This window comes from Rhincodon typus, chromosome 28, assembly GCF_021869965.1.
Source record: "Rhincodon typus isolate 14 chromosome 28, sRhiTyp1.1, whole genome shotgun sequence".
Classification (NCBI taxonomy): Eukaryota; Metazoa; Chordata; class Chondrichthyes; order Orectolobiformes; family Rhincodontidae; genus Rhincodon; species Rhincodon typus.
Genome location: NC_063359.1, coordinates 3,738,676 through 3,759,960, shown reverse-complemented (window position 1 = coordinate 3,759,960; position 21,285 = coordinate 3,738,676). Strand labels below are relative to the sequence as shown.

Below are 21,285 nucleotides of genomic sequence, written 5' to 3'. Positions count from 1 at the left end.
ACAGAAAGGATATTATTAAATTAGAAAAAGTGCAGAAAAGATTTACTAGAAATGCCACCTCGGCTGGAAATTTTGAGTTATAAGGATAGGCCAGGACCTTTTACGCTGACGTGTAGGGGACTGAGGGGTGACCTTATAGAGGTCTATAAAATTATGAGAGACATACATATATGGTAAATAGCCAACAGCTTTTCCCCATGGTAGGTGAGTCGAAAACTACAGGGTATAGGTTTAAGATGAGAGGGGAGAGATACAAAAGGGTGCAGAGGGGCAATTTTTTCCATACAGAGGTGTGTGTCTGGATCGGGCTGCCAGAGATGGTAGTGGAGGTGAGGACAATTTTGTCATTTAAGAAACATTTGGACAGGTACATGTATGAGATAGGTATGGAGGGATATGGACTAAATGCACACAAATGCGACTAGATTAACTGTGAAAATTGGGTGGCACGGACGAGTTGGGCAGAAGGGCTTGTTTCCATGCTGTAAACCTCTCTGACTCTGACTGTAGCAGTTCCAGAAGGAAGCTCACTACTACGTTCTCCAGGGAAATTAGGGATGGGCAATCAATAGTGGCCTAGCCAACGGTGCCCACATCACAGGAGTGGATAAAAGCAAGTCAACACTGAACCAAAAGAAAGTGACTGGAGAATTAATAATGCAAGATAAAGAGATGGCAGATGAATTAACAGGATTTTGCTTCAACCGTCACTGTAGAAAATGCAAGTAAGTTCTGAGAATTGGCTGTCATTCAGGATGTAGAGGACAGAATGAAGCAGGGAGTACTGCAAAAACTGGAACTGTAGGTTGACAATTCCCAGGGTTCTCAATGACTTCATCTTAGAGTCTTAAGGAGCTTGTGACATAGTTCATGCATTGTTTTAATTTTTTAAAAACTCCCTACATTCGATAAGTAGGGAATGTAATTCCTTTGATCAAAAAGACATAAAACAGCAAAGTACAGGCCAGTATGTTTAACATATGTCATAGGGAAGATCTAGTTAGTTGGACACTTTAAAAAGTTCAAGGTAATTACGTGGAGTTCATATGATTTTGTGAATGGGGAGGTTATGTTTAACCAATTTATGGATTATTTGAGGAAGTAACATGTGCTGTGGATAAAGGGGAACCAGCAGATGTACTGTAATTAAATTTCAGGAAGGCATTTGATAAGAGGTCACAACAGTTCCTGCAGAATATAAAAGCTCATGGTGTACTGGGTAACGTATTGGCATGGGTAGAAGTTTGGCTGGATAACAGGAAACAGAAGGCATAAAACGGCATTTTCTGAAGAAGGGTCCCGACCCGAAACGTCAGTTTTCCTGCTCCTCTGATGCTGCTTGGCCTGTTGTGTTCCTCCAGCTGCACACTGTGTTACCTTAGGCATAAATGAGTCTATTTTTGGATGGCAAGATGTAATAAGTGGTGTGCCACTTGAATCAATAATGGTGCCTCAACTTCTTATAACTTATATAAATGAATTTGATGAAGGTACTGGAACTATGGTGGCTAAATGTGATGATGGCACAAATGTACACAGGAATGTAAGTTGTGAAAAGGACTTGAGGAAACTGGAAAGGTTGAGTGAGTGGGCAAAGACAGAGGAATATCTTGTAGAAAATGTGAAATTGTCCATCTTGGCCAGAAGAATAGAGTGCAGACATCTGAGATGCAGAGGGATCTGCATGCCCTAGTCAATGAACTGCAAAAGATCAGTATGCAGATACAGCAAGTAATTAGGAAAGTTAGTAGAATGTTATTGTTTATTATGGAGGCAATTGAATACAAAAGTAGGAAGGTCATGCTTGCTAGAGAAATAGGAAAATTATACAGTGCATCCATGAGCCCACGTCTGGAGTACTGTGTACTGTATTAATCACTTTATTTAAGGAATGATGTAAGTGCATCAAGAGCAGTTCAGAGCAAGTTTGCTGGACTAATACCTGGAATTAGTGTGTTGTCTCATGAGGAAGTGTTAGACACATTAGGTTACATCTGCTAGAGTTTAGAAAGAGTAAGAGGCAACTTCACTGAAACATATAAGATGATAAGTGGTGTTGAAAAGATGCATTTGGAAAAGGGTTTTCCCTCTTGGGAAGAATCTAGAACGAGGAACCACTGTTTCAAAATAAGGAGTCACCCATTAAAGTCAGAGGTGAAAAGAATTTTTTTCTCTCTCAACTCTTGGCTCTTTGGAACTCTCTTTTTGAATATTTTTAAAGGCAGTGGTAGATTGATTCTTGATAAGCAAGGTTCTGAGGGGTTGCAGGAGTAATCAGATCAGCTGTGATCTTATTGAATGGTGGACCAGGCCTGAGGGGTAGAGCAGCCTGCCCTGCTTCTAGTTCGTATGAGAATTCTGCACCGTGATATAAAGTAACCTTTGCCATTGCATTACTTGGTTTCAAGGATTCTGGAGTTGTATTATAGGAAGTGCTGTGGGATAGCTGACTAAGACAGATCACAGGGCTTCTGGTTGTACGGTTAATATACTTCAACTGCACACATTGTTTCAACTCTTCAACAAGTCAATACTTTGAGTACAGTCAGGCGATTTTAATTGCTCCATTACTATCGAGATGAGATCATGTGAACAGTGCAGGAGAGGGAGGACCTATTTGGAGAGGCCTGTAAAGAATCTGGAGCTCAAAATGATGGTGTTCAGGACTCTTCATCATCATCAACATAATACCGAGCCCCCTCATTCACTGGAACTTCCTGATAGTACTGGTATTCAGCTATCAGATCCAGCATGTCAGCTTCAGCCTCTGTGAACTCCGTCTCATCCATGCCCTCACCAGTATACCAATGTAAGAAGGCTTTCCTCCGGAACATTGCAGAAAACTGCTCACCAATGCGCTTGAACAGCTCCTGGATGGCTGTTGTGTTGCCAATGAAGGTGGCTGCCATTCTAAGGCCTCTTGGTGGGATGTCACAGACAGCAGTCTTGACATTGTTGGGGATCCATTCCACGAAATAAGGGCTGTTTTTGTTCTGGACGTTTAACATCTGTTCATCCACCTCTTTCATGGACATGCGGCCTCGGAAAATAGCAGCAACAGTCAGATAGCGGCCATGTCGAGGGTCACAGGCTGCCATCATGTTCTTGGCATCAAACATTTGCTTGGTAAGCTCAGGTACTGTGAGGGCACGATATGGCTGGGTACCACGGCTAGTCAGAGGAGTGAACCCTGGCACAAAAAAATGTAGGCGGGGGAAGGGGACCATGTTCACTGCTAGTTTACGCAGGTCAGCATTGAGCTGACCGGGGAAACGTAGACAGGTTGTTACACCACTCATGGTAGCTGACACAAGGTGGTTCATGTCACCATAAGTGGGAGTTGTGAGTTTGAGAGTTCGGAAACAGATGTCATGCAGAGCCTCATTATCAATACAGAAGGTCTCATCTGTATTCTCTATAAGGTGGTGAATTGATAGAGTTGCATTATACGGCTCTACCACAGTGTCCGATACTTTGGGTGAAGGAATAACACTGAAAGAGAGCATCATTCTGTCGGGGTATTCTTCACGGATCTTGTTGAGGATAAGGACACCCATGCCAGCACCAGTACCACCACCCAGTGAATGGGTAAGCTGGAATCCCTGGAGGCAATCACATCCCTCAGCCTCCTTCCTCACTACATCCATGACAGAGTCAGCCAATTCAGCTCCTTCAGTGTAATGACCCTTGGCCCAGTTGTTAGAGGCACTGCTACGTCCTGAAACAAAGGATGCCAAATAAAATGCTTTAGTAAAAGATATCAATATTGAAGGTCAATGTAAGGTTACTTGCCCCCAACAAGCTTACCTCCCTCCCACTAATCTAAATGCTGCAGTTTGCGTTCTGAATACTCTTCATGACAATATCTCCAAAATCTCATGTGGCAGGACATTACATACACTTTTCAGGAAACAATATTGCAATACCTGCTTAAATTAACTATTCACTAATTAAAGGTCTTCTGGTTTTGCCAACTGTGAACTAATAGTGCAGACTTTTTAACAATTTAACATTTTATATCTTTCGAGAAAATTGCCCTTAGACTTTAAGACATTAAAACTTGGTTCCTTTAAGCTTTCTCAACCCATCCCTTTTCATGTGGAATGTTCCTTTGATACATTTTCTGCATTCCTACTCCAATATACACATTTCCTTTTTTTTAAACCACTTGCTTAACATCAAACTGTCAGAACGGTTGAGGTTACCACGAAGAATTCTCCTCAACATTTCACCTTGCTTGATGCATGGTAAACCACCACCAATTATCTCTGTCTGATGAGAAAGCAGCCCTACAGTTCTCTGGGACTACGGCAACCCTTTAAACATCACACACATCTGAACAATGAAGCAATAACTCACATTACAGCCGTTGTTCTGACATTGCACTGAAGAATTCTCAAATCATTTTTAAAACTGTTTTAATAAGTCTAATTTTTTACCACCAGGTCTCCAATACCAAGTCACCCTCTACCAATTTCATCCCATAAGAGTTTGAAATTTAGCTTGTAAGTTGGATAGTTCAAGATGGGTAATTTCCTGTTGAAAGTAGAGACTCCCTGCTCTCAGATGCAAAGTGGAGTTGGCTACAGGATTGCAAAGTGCTGAGCTCAGCTGTTTACAGGTTGGTAACAGTTCCCTGTGACTTTTTTCCAATTATTGTTACATTTTAGGCTTTCTACCAGTTACTCCACGCAATGCATCATTTCCCCCATTCAAACCAGTGCATGCCCCCATTCACCATCCTATGCTATTGTAAAGGGTGCCAACTCATCCAATATCTACCATGGGCAGACCTCAGGTTGAGATAAAATGAAATGAACAATATAAAAGAAAACTCCAAACCGCAAAATCCATCCAAACAGTTGAATTTGCTCAAATAATTGCATATAAAAACTACTGTATTCAAAACCTTGCATTAAAAACAGCTGGTCCTGTATTAACTTCTGAGCTGTGAACTTACAACTCTCTACTGAGATAATGACAGCTTATGCAAAGTAGCCAAGCATTAAAAATGACACATTGATAGTAGTGAGGTAATGTCAACAAACAGCTATTGTATCTGTTAGACCAAATGTTTTTCAACTCTCAATAACACAAACCGCCTATTTTCTTTTATTGAAGCAACATGTTTAAAGGGTTAGGGAATTAAATAACTTCAAAACTTTTTACCTCTCATTGACACAGGCAAGCTAAATTTTTAATATTTAAAAGGGCTAAGAGGTTGTCAATTCCTTATCCATCACTCAAGAGCAGATGTGACTACAGTATAAGTTTGTAACTCTAAGGCACCTGGCACTGTGAAAACAGCAGCCATGTATTCAAATAGTCCTGCTGAGTTTGGATTTCCTGCATGCCAGCCTTTTCCCCTACCAGTGAAAATGAGGTGTGTCAGAAAGAGGAGTGGGATTCTGAATATGGATTGTGCCTACCATTTTAAAGGTCCACTGAGCTGAAAATCCAGACCAGGAGAGGAATTTAGATTAGTTACACAGCAGGGTAAAGAAACAGAAAATAAATCTCAAAGAAAATTTAAAGGGCAAAAAAGTGGGCATACCTAGAAGACAAATTTGATTAACACTTGATTTACAACTCAATATTTCCAGTGTATAAACTTAACAAGAAATAAAATGTGAAACTCACTATCCCAGCGTGCATTTGAAACAACAATATAGGTGCAATTGAGGGAGAAGGGAATAGACAGTTACAATAGTAGATTTAGATTAAGAAAGATGTTGGAGGCTTGAGTTGAGCATAAACATCACCATTGACCTTATTCTGAAAGTATGCCCTCTTACTTCTGGATTTCCACACGAGGTGAAACATTCTCAGCATCCACCATGTCAAGCCCATTGAATTGAATGTATCAATAAAATCACCTCCCACTTTTCTAAATTGAGGGTATAAGTCCCATTTGCTTAACCTTTCCTCATAAAACAAAGCTCTTCATCTCAGGAATCAACCTGGAAAATCTTCTATAAACTGCCCCCAATAGAAGAGTATCCCTTCTTAAACAATACCAAAACAATATGCAATATTTTGGGTGTTGTTTCAGCAATGTCTTGTACAAGTGCAGCAAGACTTCCTCAATTTATATCTTAACCCTTTCGCAATAAAGTCCAACCTTCCATTTGCTTTCCTAATTACTTGCTATAACTGTATGCTAATTCACGTACAAGGTCATCCACGTTCATCTATAATCATTCTGCAGTCTCATTCAAACAATATTTTGATTTTGTGTTCTTTTTATTGAAATGAATAACTTTATTTTTTTCTCAGGAATGACATCTACCAATTTTTTTCCTCAACTTTCTCTCAGCAGCAATTTTTGCTCGATTCCTTCATCCAAGTCATTAATTTAGACAGAAAAGACCCCAGATGATCCCTATACCACCTCAGTTTGCCAACTTAGAAAGGATTCCTTTATCACAGCTCTGTTTTTTGTTAGTTATCTAATCCTTAATTCAAGATGTAATGGTTCAGGAACAGTAATGATCTTCACAACCACTGTAAAGGTAGTTGTGCAACTAGTCAAGATTGCAGTAGGCACCATAGCTTCTCTGGTGAAACAATGCAATTGTGAATTATGTCAACCAGGCGTTGCAGTGACTTGGTTCAATTCCATCGTGCTGCCGCTCGAGTCAGAAGCTTGTAGATTCAAGTCCCATCTACAGACATGAACACAAAATCTAGGGTGACATTCCAATGCTGTACTTGAGCAATGCTGTACTGTTGGAGGTGTCTTTTTCAGATGAGAAGTTAACTAAGGCTCCCTCAACTGAACAGAACTGATCTCAGGGGTCTATTCAAACAGTTGGGGAGTTCCCTTTACTGTCATTGGCAATATTTATCCCGTGACCAACATCACTAAGAAAGATTATCTGGTTGTTATCACAATGCAGTCTGCAACGCTTACTATATTAACCATAATATTCCCTATATCACAGCAGTTCCTGCATCTTAAAAGTAGCTGCAGAGCACTTCTGAAGTTGCGAAATGTAATAATATACGCTAATCTAGCTTTCTTTTGGACTGTTTATTTTACAGTGACAGCAAATGAGTGCTAAATGTTTCGTGCTATGCTAAATCACTCTGCCTTTCCTCCATTTCTCCAATCTCCACCCAAAAGAACCATATTCTCAAAGGGAAAGTCACTGTGGACTCCTTAGGATATTGAAGAACAGAAAAAATACAGGCATCTGACAACAAAGGGCATAAAAACAGATGGTGAAACAGCAGGATAACAAAAACAGCCAAATGTTCCTACCCTAATAGTAACTGGACTATATAAAACCATTCTGCCTTTCATTTATTATCAATATTAGGTGGCTGTTTTGACATTGTAAGATGGGGTTGGGGGATCGGAGCCACTATTTCTTCTTGCACACAATGTGAGAAGATTATATATCAAACTTATCAGCTCATGCAGAATGAGAGGTGGCCTTTTGACAATGGCCACAACACCACCAGTTCCTACGCAATGTGAATGTTAACAAAGCTTTTTCACAGGATCTCCTAAACAGCGACCTCTATTATCTAGATTAGGAATTCCCAAAATTAAAGAGGTTGCAAGAACAGGCAGTGCTAGGGATTCACACCTTCAAATATTTTAAGATAATAAAGTCGTTAAAGTATATGGAGTCCTTAGTTTTATTAATAGAGGCAGAGAGTGTAAAAACAATCAAGTAATGCTGAACCTTTATAAAGCATTGTTAGACCTCAGCCAGGATTTGGACATTATACGTCCGGAGAGATAAAGAGCTTGAACATGTTAAAGAGAACACTATCTAAAATGATACCTTGTATGTGAGGGGAGACTATAGAATAGTCCTGTAAATGTTTTGTTTTCATGTATTTATCTAATTGCCTATTAGGAGTGACAATTATATTTGGTTTCCACCCTTACGTCAGTGTATTACAGATTACAACAACCTGCAGCACAAAATAGCACTCATTAACCCTCAACTTAAGGGTCCCAGAAACTGGGATTGTTTTATCAACAACATTGTAAGGAAAAGAAAAAGGTTCTGCTTAGACAGTATGAGGAGTTGGCACCAAATTAAAGAACAGCACTTCTAGGGCTGTAATCTCTGGATTAATATCCGAGTCAGATACCAGTTGGCACAGGGAACGCAAGATTAGTGACAGAAAATGCATGGCTCAGAGACCAATGTGGGATAAGTGAATCCCAGTACCAGTTTGTGGGACATTGGCATCAGAATTTCGGACAGTTGGAACTGTACCTTTAAGACTGTCTATGAACAGCACAGGGACCAGTATTCTAGCAAATTAAGCATAACTAAATACAAAGATGTATACAATAGTTAAGTAGTTCCTTACAGCATATTAAGGATAGTAGGATAGATGATGCGTCACAGTTGCAGCATGTAGGAATTCCCAGATGCCAGTCTAGTCCAGAGCAAACAGATCTCTGTCAAATATTTTAATATTGAGCATAGTCATACAGCATGGAAACAGACCCTTCGGTTCAACTAGCCCACACCATGTTCCCAAACTAAACCAGTCCCACCTGGCTGCGTTTGGCCCATATCCCTCCAAACCTTTCCTTTTCATGAACTTCTCCAAATATCTTTTAAACATTGCAACTGTACCAGCATCCACCACTTTCTCTGGCAATTTATTCCACACAATAATCAACCTCTTATGTATAAAAAATTCCTCATGTCCTTTTTAAATCTCTCTTCTCTCACCTTAAAAATATGCCCCCTACTTTTGCACTCCCCCACCCTAGGGAAAAGACCGCATCACTCACGTTATCGATGCCCTTCATAATTTTATAAGCTTCAGTAGGTCACCCCTCAACCTCCCACGCTCCTGTGAAAAAAGTCCCAGCCTTTCCAGTCTATTTTTATATCTCAAACCCTCTATTCCCAGCAACATCCTAGTAATTTTTTTTTCCACTGAACCCTCTCCAGTTTAATAATTTCCTTTCTTTAAACAGGGCAATCAGAACTGCATACAGTGCTCCGAAGAGGCCTCACCAACAACCTGCACAACTTTAATATGACGTCCCAACTTGAATACAGCCCAGACTACTCAAGCTCAAGCTCTCAAAAGAAAACCCCTCCATACCAGGAATCTACCTACAGCATGTCTCCATACTGCCTCCAATACTAATATATGTCTCCTTAGACAAGGAAACCAAAATTGTTCACATTATTCTGCATCTGACTAGTGCCTCATCTAGTTTTAGCAAGAACTCCCTATTTTTATACGCCATTACCTTTAACTTAAAGGCCAACAGTCCATTTGCCTTCCCTATTATCTGCTGAACTAGTACGCTAGATTTTTGTGATTCACACACAAGAATTCCCAAATTCCTCTGTGCTGCAGTTTTCTGCAGCCTTTCCATCAAAATAATATTCAGCTGTTCCATTATTCCTGCTATACTGCAAACGACACATTTTCCCATGTTTCTACCAGGTTTTTGCTAACACACTTAACCTGCCTAGATCGTTCTTTTGCCTTATAATGTTCCCCTCACTACTTGCCTTCACACCTGCTTTTGTGTCATATGTAAAATTAACAATACTACATTCATTTCCGTCAGCCAAGTTATTAATATATATTATAAATAATTGTTGCCTCAGCACTGATCCCTGTAGCACTCTGCCAATAACAGATTGCCATTTTGAAAACTTTCCCCATCTCAAATTTCTGTCTTGTATTAATTAGCAAATTCTTTATAAGGGGAGGCAATGGCCTGGTGGTATTATTACTGGATTGTTAATCCTGATACCCAGGTAAAGTTCTGGGGACCTGGGTTCAAATCCCACCATGGCAGTTGGTGGAATCTGAATTCAATAAATATCTGGAATTAAGAGTCTAATGATGACTTTTAAAGTTTTAAAACTGCTAGGGAGCACAGAAATCTCCAAACTGAAATCTACCACCAACTTATTCATCACTTGAGACAAATACAATGCCCTTGCTTTGATCTGTATCTCCATCTTCTTCCCTTGAATCTTCCATTTCATGTTTAATTTCAAACACTCTACTATCCCATTTGGGACTGTTCTCAGCATAATGATACTTTCAATTGCATCCGAAACACGCTGAACACTTCTGGGATTCATCTTCCTACTGTAAATCCTAAATTCTTTTTGCTTCTCAAAATAATCAGTAGCATTTCTATTCTCTGTTTTCTTATATTTCTCCTTTTGTGTTGTTGCATAGACAGTCTCATCAACTGTTTGTGTCCTTCATTTTTTTTGAGATATTGCTGAATTCCCCCCTCACGCTACTAATGCTGCTGGAAAGGAATGCTTTCCTAGGACTTTTCAGTGATTACAATATTTGTTTTAGTAGTGTACGTTTATCAACAAATGTAAGGGCAATGCTGTGGGTCAGTAAGGTGGCACCTGTTCCTTTCTCAGGCAAACCTTTAGACTTTATTAGATGGTAGTGATAACCATAATATGCAAGAATTTTACATTCAATTTGAGGGAGAGGAGAATGAATCCAAGACTATTTTTAAATTTTAAATAAGGGCACTTATGAAGCAGAGCTGGCTAAAATGAATTGTCAAATTAGGTTAAAGGATAGAGATGCAGTGGCAGATATCTAAGGAGATATTTCAGACTACACAGAATAAATACATTCCAATGAGTAAGAAAAATTCAAAAAGGTTAGACCTACCACCTGTGGTCAACTAGAAATGTTAAAAAGATAGTATTTGTAGTGATTGTAATGAGTTCAGCCAGGTGGACCTCATAGAATCGGAGTTCCCCGATTAGGGCTGTTAACCTGGTCCATCACGGAGCCCTGGCTGATAGATATAAACAGGAGTGTCAGAGGTCCTGCTCACTGTGAGGAAGTAGGACCAGTGTCAGGTATTATGCACGTGTAAATGAAAAGCGACCTGGTGGAGTTAGTTCAGTAATAAGAAAATGCTATAAATGTGCAAAGACAGGTTGCAAAACAAGTGATTGTATAGAACATAAAAAGCACTAAAGAAGGACCAAAAACAAAAGGGGGGGGAAGTTTAGTACGAGAGAAAGCTAGCCAAAATTATAAATAAAATGAACAGTTCTGTAAATATTTAAGGTAGCAATGTTAACAAAGTGAACATTGGTCCTATAGAATATCAGACTGGAGAATTAACGATAGAAAATAAGGAAATTACAGATGTATTGACCAGTTATTTGACATCAGTCTTCACTCTCGAATCAGAGTCACACAGCACAGAAACAACTCCTTTGGTTCATGCCGATCAGGGTTCCTAAGCTGAACTAGTCTTATTTGCCTGTGTTTGGTCCATATCCCTCTAAACCTTTCCTATGCATGTAACTGCCTAAATGTCTTTTAAATGTTGTAATTGTAACCGCCTCTACCACTTCCTCTGGCAATTCATTCCGTGTACACACCAGCCCCATGTGAAGAAGTTGCCCCTCAGCTCCCTTTTATATCTTTCCCCTCTCACTTAAACCTGTGACCTCTAGTTTTAGACTCCCCTGCCCTGGATAAAAGACTTGGGAAATTCACCTTAGCTATGCTCCTCAACTCAGCCTCCTACACTCCAGGGAGAAAACTCCCAGCCTATCTAGCCTCTCCTTATAACTCAAATCTTCCACTCAGCAGTAACATCCTTTTTTGCACCCTTTCCAGTTTAATAACATCCTTCCTATAGCAGGGTGACTAAAATTGAATGCAGTACTCCAAATGTGGCCTTACCCATGTCTTATACAGCTGGAGGATGACATCCCAACTCCTGTACTCAAATGCTCAGACCGATGAAACCAAACGTGCGAAAACACTTTCTTCACCACCCTGTCTTCCTGGGACTCCACTTTCAAGAAACTATGTAGCTGCACCCCTAGGTCTCTCTGTTCGACAACACTTCCCAGGGCCCTACTATTGTATAGGTCCTGCCCTGTTTTGCCTTATCAAAATGCAACACCACACATTTATCTGGAATTAAGTATCTGCCATTCTTCAGCCATTGGCCCAGTTGATCAAGATTCCACTGTATTCTTAGATAATTTTCTTCACTGTCCACTATACTACCAATTTTGGTGTTATCTGCAAACTTACTAACCATGCCTCCGATATTCTCCTCCAAATTATTTATGTAAATGTTGAACAACAGTAGAACTAGCACTGATCCTTGTGGCATACCACTGGTCACAGGCCTCCATTGAATAACAAGCCACTAGGACCACCCTCTGTCTCCTACCTTCAGGTTAATTTTGTATCCAATTGGCAGCTCTTCCTGGATCCCATGTGATCTAAGCTAACTAACCAGTCTACCACGTGGAACCTTGAAGGCCTTGCTAAAGTTCATCTAGACAACCGAAAGAATTGAAGAACAGTCACTGGACCCGAAACGTTAACTCTGATTTCTATTCACAGATGCTGCCAGACCTGCCGAGTTTTTCTGGCAATCTCTGTATTTCATCCATGAAGACCGTGTCTACTGCTTTACCTTCAACTAGCTTCCTGGTCACTTGTTCAAAAATCGCAATCAAGTTTGTGAGACACAATTTCCTACACATAAAGCCATGCTGGCTATGCTTGCCTTTCCAAATGCAAGTAGATTCTGTCCCTCAGAATCCCCTCAAACAATTTACCCACCACGGATGTTATGCTCACTGGTCTGTAGCTCCCTGGCTTTTCCTTGCAGCCTTTCTTAAATAATGGCACAACATTAGCCACCCTCCAGTCTTCCAGCACCTCACCCGTGGCTATCGATGATAGAAATATCTCCACTAGGGGCCCTACAATTTCTTCTGTAGCTTCCCACAATGTCCTGGGATACATTTGACCAGGTCCCAGGGGATTTATCTAACTTCTCTTCTGTAATATGGACTCTTTTCAAGACATCACTATTTATTTCCCTGAGTTCCTAGCTTCCATGTCTTTCTCCACGGTAATACAAGTCACATCCCACAAGCTGTGATTAATTAGAAAATGAAAGAAAAAGGGAGGAACTCGGGAAAATCACAAATACCAGAGAAGTACTGAGTAAACTGTTGGAACTGCAGGCATACAGGTGCCTGGGCCCTGACGGACTTAGAGGAAGCGACTAGCAAGATAGTTTACGCATTGGTTTCAACTTCCTTGATTCACAGATGGTCCCATTAGATTAGTAAATAGCAAGTGTAAGTCCTTTATTCCAAAAGGGAGATAAAAAGCAGGAAATTATAGGCCAGTTAGCTTAAAATCTGTCAAAGGGAAAGTGTTAAGAGCTATAAAAGAAGTTACAGTATGGAAACTGGCTAAGTTAAAGAAAATCAGGCACATTAAACATGGTTTTGTGAAACAAAAATCATGTTTGACCAATCTATTGGAAGTCTTTGAGGAGCTAACACTTGCTGTGGATGAAGGGGAACTGGTGGATGAACTGTGCTTAGATTTCCAGAAAGCAATTTGTTAAGGCACCACATCATAAGTTGCTGCAGAAAATAAAAAGCTTGTGGTGTAGGAGGTCTCATATTGGTATGGTTAGAAGACAGGTAGGCTAACATGAAACAGATTAGGGGTTAAGGGTCCGTTTCAGGTTGGCAAGATGTAAGAACTGATGTGCCTCTGGGATTGGTGCTGCGACTTTCAACTGTTTACAGTTTATGAAAATTACTCAGATGAAGTGATGGAAGGTCAGTTTGCCAATTTGCTGATGACACAAAGGATAGGAAAGTACATTGTGAAGAGGACACAGAGGTTACAAAAAGACACAAGGTTAAATGAGTGGGCAAAAATGTAGCATAATGTGAGAAAATGTGAACTTGTTCATATTGGCAGGATGAATAAGAAGAATTATCTAAATAATGAGAGATTGTACAGCTCTGAGAAGCAGAGGGATCTAATCCTAACCCTAACCCATCCTAATGCATGAATTTGCAAAACATCACGGTACAGCAAGTAATTAGAAAAGTGAATACAATGTTATCATTTATCACAGGGGAATTGATTACAAAAGTACAGATGTTGTGTTTCAATTATACAGGGTACTGGCGAGATCGCATCTGGAGTACTGTGCACAGTATTAATCACTTTATTTATATTTTACTGTCTTTCAAGATGGCAGCGGAGTGGTCCAGGGCTAATCTGCTCCCATCGGATTTCTTTCTCATTTTGTTTCTTTTTAGTTTTGCTCTTTTTCTTTCTTTTCTCTTAGTTTTCTTTTCTTTTGAGCCTGGAGAATGGCGGATGAAGGAGGCGGTCTCTGGCGGCAGCAACATCAAGATAAGCTGGACACGGCTCCACCCAAGCCCGGAGTGTTCCAGCAAGCGAGGAACAGCTGACTGCCCAGCCCAGACCCACAGGCTAGGCCAAGGCTCTATGTCCGCAGTTAGGCCCGGGTGCCTGAAGGAGGAGAAAAGCAGTCTCAGCCTGGCGTGGCAGTCTCCTGGTGTGACAGTCTTGTCCCAGTACGGCGGTCTTGTCCCAGTGTGGGGGTCTTTTGTCTTTGGCGTCCAGGTATTCCAGCAGCCTGACAGGCAGTATCATCCAAGAGTAGCGGTCTTGGACCGGCATGGCCATCTTCTTTGGCTGAGGTTTCCAGCTCAGTATTCTAGTGGTGTGGTGTGGCAGTCTGGTCCTGGCTGCGTTTTCAGGGTATTCCATTGTTCCTTAATCGGCTTTCCCCAAGCCCAGGAGCCATTAACTGAACTGTGATGAACTTTGTCTTAATTTTACTTTCTTTTTATTATTATATATGACTTTTGGTATTGATGTAGATGCCATGGTGGAGTGACTTAAATTTTTTCAGGTAAAAGTACATGCTATAACAAATTTCTATTGTGTCCTATTTAAGGACGGATGTAAATTTGTTGCTGGTTGTTCACAGGAAACTTACTAGAATGGGTCTTATGAGAAAAGGTTGGACAGACTAAGCTTGTCTCTGAGGGAAGTGAAGTCTTTGTAGCTTTATTTGCAGACATAAAGACAGGTAGAAAAGTATTTTGTGAAGAGTACATAAAAATGATTCAGATTGATATTGATAGGTTGAGGAGTGAGAAATAATGGAGGTAAATCTGAAGTTATTTACTTTGGCATTTAGAATCAAAAAGCAGCATTACTTAAATAGAGAAGAATGGCAGAATTCCAAGATGCAGACGGGTCTGGATGTTCTGGTGTCCAAGATGCAATAAGTTAGCATGCAGCTTCAGCAAGTCATTAAGAAGGCTAATGAAACATAAAAATTAAGGATGTTATGCTTGAGTCATACAGGACACTGGTGACAACATACCTCACATACTGTGCGCAGTTTTGGTCTCCTTATTTAAGGAAGGATATAAATGCATTGGAATCAGTTTACAAGAGGTTTATCAGGTTGACATCTAGAATGATTGGACTGTCTATCAGGTTTGACAGACTGGGTTTGTTTCCACAGGAGTTCAGAGAAATGAGGGATGAGTTGATTGAAACATGTAAGATCCTGAACAGTTTTGACAAGGTGGAAGTGTGAAGCATTTTTCCATCTCGAGTTGAGTCGAAAACAGGGGATCTCTTTAAAAATAGGGGCCGCTCCTTTAGGACAGATATTAGGAGAATTGTTTTCTCTGATACCGTTGTGTGACTTTGGAAATTTGCCTCAGAAGGTGGTAGAGGTGGGGTAATTTAATATTTTTGTGGAGTTCATCCTTAGATCATTCTTCATCTCATCATCTACACTGGGCATCTCTAGATTACTATACATCATTAATTTAGATCTCTTCTAACAAATCCCACAGATGTTGAAGTACACTTAACCATTAGAAAAAGTAAAAGCAAATCATCAATCAACAACCAACTATGGCAAAGAAATATTTGCTTACAACTCATGAGGAATTTATCTAGGTTGAATCCCATGGCTCTACCACGCAAGAGTTACAAAGTACTACTAATGTTTATGTAAGACTTCACTTACCAAACATAAAATTATCTGGTCTGAAAAGGTGTCCAAAGGGTCCAGAACGAACAGAATCCATGGTACTAGGTTCCAGGTCTACAAGGACAGCACGAGGCACAAACTTACCACCTAGTCAGAAGGAGTTTTAAAACATGAGATATATACTTTTATGCAGAACATGAGCTATAAATAAATACAAGTAGTTTTATGATGCAAGTCAGCACCTGTGGCTTCATTGTAGTAGACATTGATTCTCTCCAGTTGCAAATCACTCTCTCCACGGTAGGTTCCCGTAGGGTCAATGCCATGTTCATCACTGATGACTTCCCAGAACTGAATTAAAAAACAGACATCAATACACATGTGGCATGGTGGCACAGTGGCTCAATGGTTAGCACCGCTGCCTCACAGCATCAGGAACCTGGGTACAATTCCACCCTTGGGTGGCTCCGAGTGCAGCTTGCACACTCTCCCTGAGTCTGCGTGGGTTTCCTTTGGGTGCTCCGGTTTCCTCACACAGGCCAAAGATGTGCAGATTAGGTGGATTGGCCATGGGAGATGGGGAGTTACAGGGATAGAGTTGGGGGGGGTGGGTCTGGGTGGGATGTTCTTCACAGGGTCATTGTGGACTTGATGGGCCGAATGACTTGATGGGCCGAATGGCTTGATTCCACAGTGTAGGGACTCTATGATGCAAGACACAGGTCAGCAAGATGCCGTTGCTCATTATTAGCTTAAACAAATGTTCCTGAAGTAAACTTGAGCTGAAGTCAACTTTGGTCATTCATGTAGCATTCTTGCTTCTGAGTCAGTAGGCTCAGGTTGCATCCCAGACACTTTAACAGTGTCTTTGTTGGGACTGCAGTGCAGTATTAAAGCAATTGCTGCAATTTTAGGGCTGCAGTCTCCTTGGGTAGATGTCAAACAAAAGTGAACATAAATTATAAATCTACATCAGGGAAACCAAGCGGAGGCTTGGGGACCGCTTTGTGGAACACCTACGCTCGGTTCACAACAAACAACTGCACCTCCCAGTTGCGAACCATTTCAATTCCCCCTCCCACTCCTTGGACGACATGTCCATCCTGGGCATCCTGCAGTGCCACAACAATGCCACCTGAAGTTTGCAGGAACAGCATCTCATATTTCGCTTGGGAACCCTGCAGCCCAATGGTATCAATGTAGACTTCACAAGGTACAAAATCTCCCCTCCCCCGACTGCATCCCAAAACCAGCCCAGCTCATACCCGCCTCCCTAACCTGTCCTCCCACCTATCCACTCCTCCCACCTCAAGTCTCCTCTCCACCTATCTTCTCCCCGCCTCCCCCTCTCTTCCTATTTATTTCAGAATCCCCTTCCCCTCCCCCATTTCTGAAGAAGGGTCTAGACCCGAAACATCAGCTTTCCTGCTCCTCTGATGCTGCTTGGCCTGCTGTGTTTATCCAGCTCTACACCTTGTTATCTCAGATTCTCCAGCATCGGCAGTTCCTACTTTCTCTGAACATAAATTATTCCATTTCATTATGTGCAGAGAAGGGGAATTTTCCCCCAAAGTCCTGGACAATATTTATCCCCCAGTCAACAACTAAGAACAGATTATTTGGTCAGTCTCATGTTATTGTCGTCAGGGTCTTAACTGTACAAATTTCATCAGGTTTTCTACATTAATACAGTGACAAAACTTCAACATCGTACTTGATTGGCTGTGAAGTAGTTAACTTCCATAGATATTCTTGGAGGACATCCAGGCTGAGTTTTATAAAATTTAGTTTTATTATTTTAAAGGAAATGCAGCTCAATTCAAGGAAAGCATCTGCAATGTGTTGTGAAATTGGGTAGAGTACTTGTGGGTTGAGAAGCAGGAAATTAGAATTTGGTGTTTGTAAAATGCTAGGGGGGGAAAAGCAGTGCGTGGTCCCTTTAAAAATTGTGTGCTCTTTCCATGCTTAGGAAATTTATAAAGAACATCTGTGAGCAGTTTAAAAGTTTGCAAGGGCACAAGAGAGTACCCAAACTGAAACATTTGTATCAAAAGGTGGTACAGTTAGCAGGCCAAGCAGCAGTTTTGTTTTGTTATCAAGACTGCACGTTTTGAATTTAGCCAATAAATTTGAACTAGGCACTTGGGCGCCAAAACAAAAAATTAAACTTAAATCTGATGGTTTTGAAACAAAATAGGACTAATCCTAGTGTAAGAAATTGATATGTCATCAAGGATACAAAAGAAGAGGGCAGTTGGACAAAGACAAAGTGAACTGCCATCTGCCAGAGTTAACAGCTGTTAGCTCTAAAGAGAATTGCTGGCTTACAGTCTTCTTTAAGTTTTCGAGAAAGCACCATTTAAATTAAAGGTACCTACGGCATAAATAGTTAAGATTCCTGACACAGAGGAATTGAAGGAGAAGGCATTCTTGACTGAACATTCGATGGAGAAGGCATAGGACATTCTGGAAGACATGTAACCTGGCTGTAAGTTTGAGAGACTAAAGTCTATTTTCTTTTTATTTCTATATAAGTGGGACTTGTATTTATTGGAACTGCATTTGATGTATGGTAGAACCAGAACAAAGAAAAGAATAGCCCTTCAAGAAAACTGTCCAAAATCACCCGCATCGACGACACAGACAACACAGATTCATGGATTAAAAACATCTCGGACCAACCACTTACAGATACGGAAAAGACCGTCCTAGTATGTGGACTGAATTATAACGTAGACACGCCAAAAAAACTGACTTCCTGGCTGCGCTAGAATTGACACTAAAGAACAACGAACTCACGGAAGAAGTACAACAGACCATCAGACAGATGATAGTCCCAACACTGAACAAAAAAGGAAAGTGGAACACATTCAACTCAGAAGAGAGTAAAGCCCTGGAAAGACTCAAGAAAGACAGGAACATTGTAATCTTACCATCGGACAAAAGGATGCATGACAGTAATCCTCAACAGAACCCAACACATCGAGAAAGCTAATGCTCTACTAGTGGATACCGACACCTACCAACAGATGGCGATAGACCCAACACCACAGTTAGGGTTGAAATTGAATCAGAGACAGTAGGAACTGCAGATGCTGGAGAATCCGAGACAACAAGGTGCAGAGCTGGATGAACACAGCAGGCCAAGCAGCATCACAGGAGCAGAAAGGCCGACGTTTCGGGCCTAGACCCTTCATCCACAGTTAGGGAATCGGAATACAACGACCCTGAAGAAATTACACAACTCAGGAGACATCAGCAAAAACTACCAAAAGTGAAGCCAGAGGGATCCAACACATCCTGTTTCTGCAGACTCCTCAAGATACACACACAGGGGGTCCCCCTCAGATCCATGGTGTACCCGACTGTGAGACAAACTTATAGACCTGCCAGAGAACTACACTAGAAATTGAAATCCTTAGTGGACAACACTACCCACTCCATCCACAACATCATCAAGGTCACCAGGATAGAAGAGGATGAGATCATGATATCCTTCAACATATCAGCACTAATAACGTCCATAAACATCGACCTAGCCAGAGAAACAACTGCCACACTGCTGGATGAATCAAGTAGGCAGGCAACCCAGGACACCAGCATCATTAACGACACCACCATGAAATCACTAGATCTGTGCCTCACAATCCACTTCACCTTCAATGACATCATATACAAACAAATCACCGGAACACCAATGTGGCCCCCAGTATCAGGACCTGATTGCAGAAGCTGTAATGCAAAGGTTAGAATGGACAACGCTCCCCACTAAACTTTGGGTCCGATATGTGGATGACACCTTTGTGATTATTAAACGTATAAAACTAGAAGAAACCCACCAACACATAAACAACATCCTTACCGGGACAAAATTCATGAAAGAAGAGAACAACAACCAACTACCCTTCCTAGACATAATAGGAGAACGCAAAAACAATGGGGAACTCCAGACTAGTGTATATAGAAAGACCATACATACAGACCAGATACTCAATTACACTAGCAACCACCCCAACGCCCACAAATGGAGCTGCATCAGGACACTATTTAAATGAGCCACAACACATTGCAGCAACCTGGAACTACACAAAGTAGAACAGCAGCACCCATACGGAGTCTTCAAACGGAATGAATACCCGAAAACAACAGCCCACCATTACTTCCAAGACAGACCACAACAGGAAGTCACAACACAAACAGAATCACTTATCACCCTACCATACATCAAGGATATTTTGGAGATGACCACAAGACTACTCAGACCCCTAGGTATCAGAGTAGCCCACAAACCAACAACCACCCTACGACAGATACTGACAAACGTAAAGGATCCCATACCCAAAACCAGCAAAACTGGTGTAATATACAAAATACCATGCAAGGACTGTGAGAAACACCACATAGGCCAAACCAGAAGAAAACTGACAATATGGATACACAAACACCAACTAGGCACCAACAGACACGACCAATTTCCAAGTCTCACTACATATGGATAACAAGTGACACAAATGCCACTGGGATAACACATCCATAATTGCACAAGCCAAACAGAGACATGCCAAGGAATTCCTGGAGGCCTAGTATTCCAACCGGAACTCTATCAATAAACACATTAACTTAGACTCTGTGCACAAACCACTGAGAAACAGAACCAGAAGTAATACCAACCACCCCAGCTAACCGAGGCATATAAAGAACAAGCGAGACAGAACACGAACACTTCACCAGAGGTGCACTGACGATGTTACCTAGCAGGGTGATGAAACGTTTGCAACCAAACCCACAGGCTCGGCGGGCACGTCTACAACCTCATCCACAACCCGAGCTACAAACCTTCTCGAAAACTCAGCCACATAACTGATTGTAAGTTTCCATTAAATCATAAATGGGTTTGCATTATGATTTTATTTCTTTAATAATTGAAATTGTTTAAGGTTGAGCCAAAATCTGTTTCCCATGTGTATACTGTTCCAGGTCAAAGACAGGAAACCCTCAAAGGAGGATAGAATATCCTTGGATGTGTTGCGAAGTAAATGTTTCTGATCCATAGATGTGAGAAATGATGCACTCTGAAAATCTACAAAGGATGACTGGGTGGACACGTAGTAACAACCATAACAGATAGAGAAAATTTAGCTACTGTCTTTACAAATACAAAAGCAGATTCTCAAGGAGAGCGTGAAGGAGTTGGAAGAGTTAATTGGACACTAAGGAAAGCAATGAAAACTCTGGTGAATCAGGATTAATAATTTGGATGATGTAACACAAGAAAGGAGACAAGAGAGAAACAGCATAAAGTACTCAGAATGTCAGGTACCAGAACATGATGTGAAGGTGCCAGTGTTAGATTGGGGCGAGAAGGTCAGAAGTCACACGACACCAGGTTATAGTCCAACAGGTTTATTTGAAATCACAAGCTTTCGTAGCGCTGCTCCTTTGTCAGGTGAAGT

At 41.1% G+C, this 21,285-nt stretch overlaps 1 protein-coding gene across 3 annotated transcripts in view; it reads right to left on the bottom strand.

Moving 5' to 3' along the window:
• Positions 1 to 2,264: 2,264 nt before the first annotated feature.
• Positions 2,265 to 21,285, bottom strand: part of LOC109914558 (tubulin beta chain-like) — a 20,016-nt gene continuing 995 nt past the window's right edge. For all 3 annotated transcript variants that reach the window (XM_048613613.1, XM_048613614.1, XM_048613615.1), the window contains exons 2-4: positions 16,075 to 16,183; positions 15,869 to 15,979; positions 2,265 to 3,718 (exon numbers count right to left, since the gene is read on the bottom strand). In XM_048613613.1, coding sequence (XP_048469570.1) covers positions 2,661 to 3,718; positions 15,869 to 15,979; positions 16,075 to 16,183 — 1,278 coding nt within the window. In that variant the 3' untranslated portion in view covers positions 2,265 to 2,660. The remainder of the gene's footprint in view (positions 3,719 to 15,868; positions 15,980 to 16,074; positions 16,184 to 21,285) is intronic.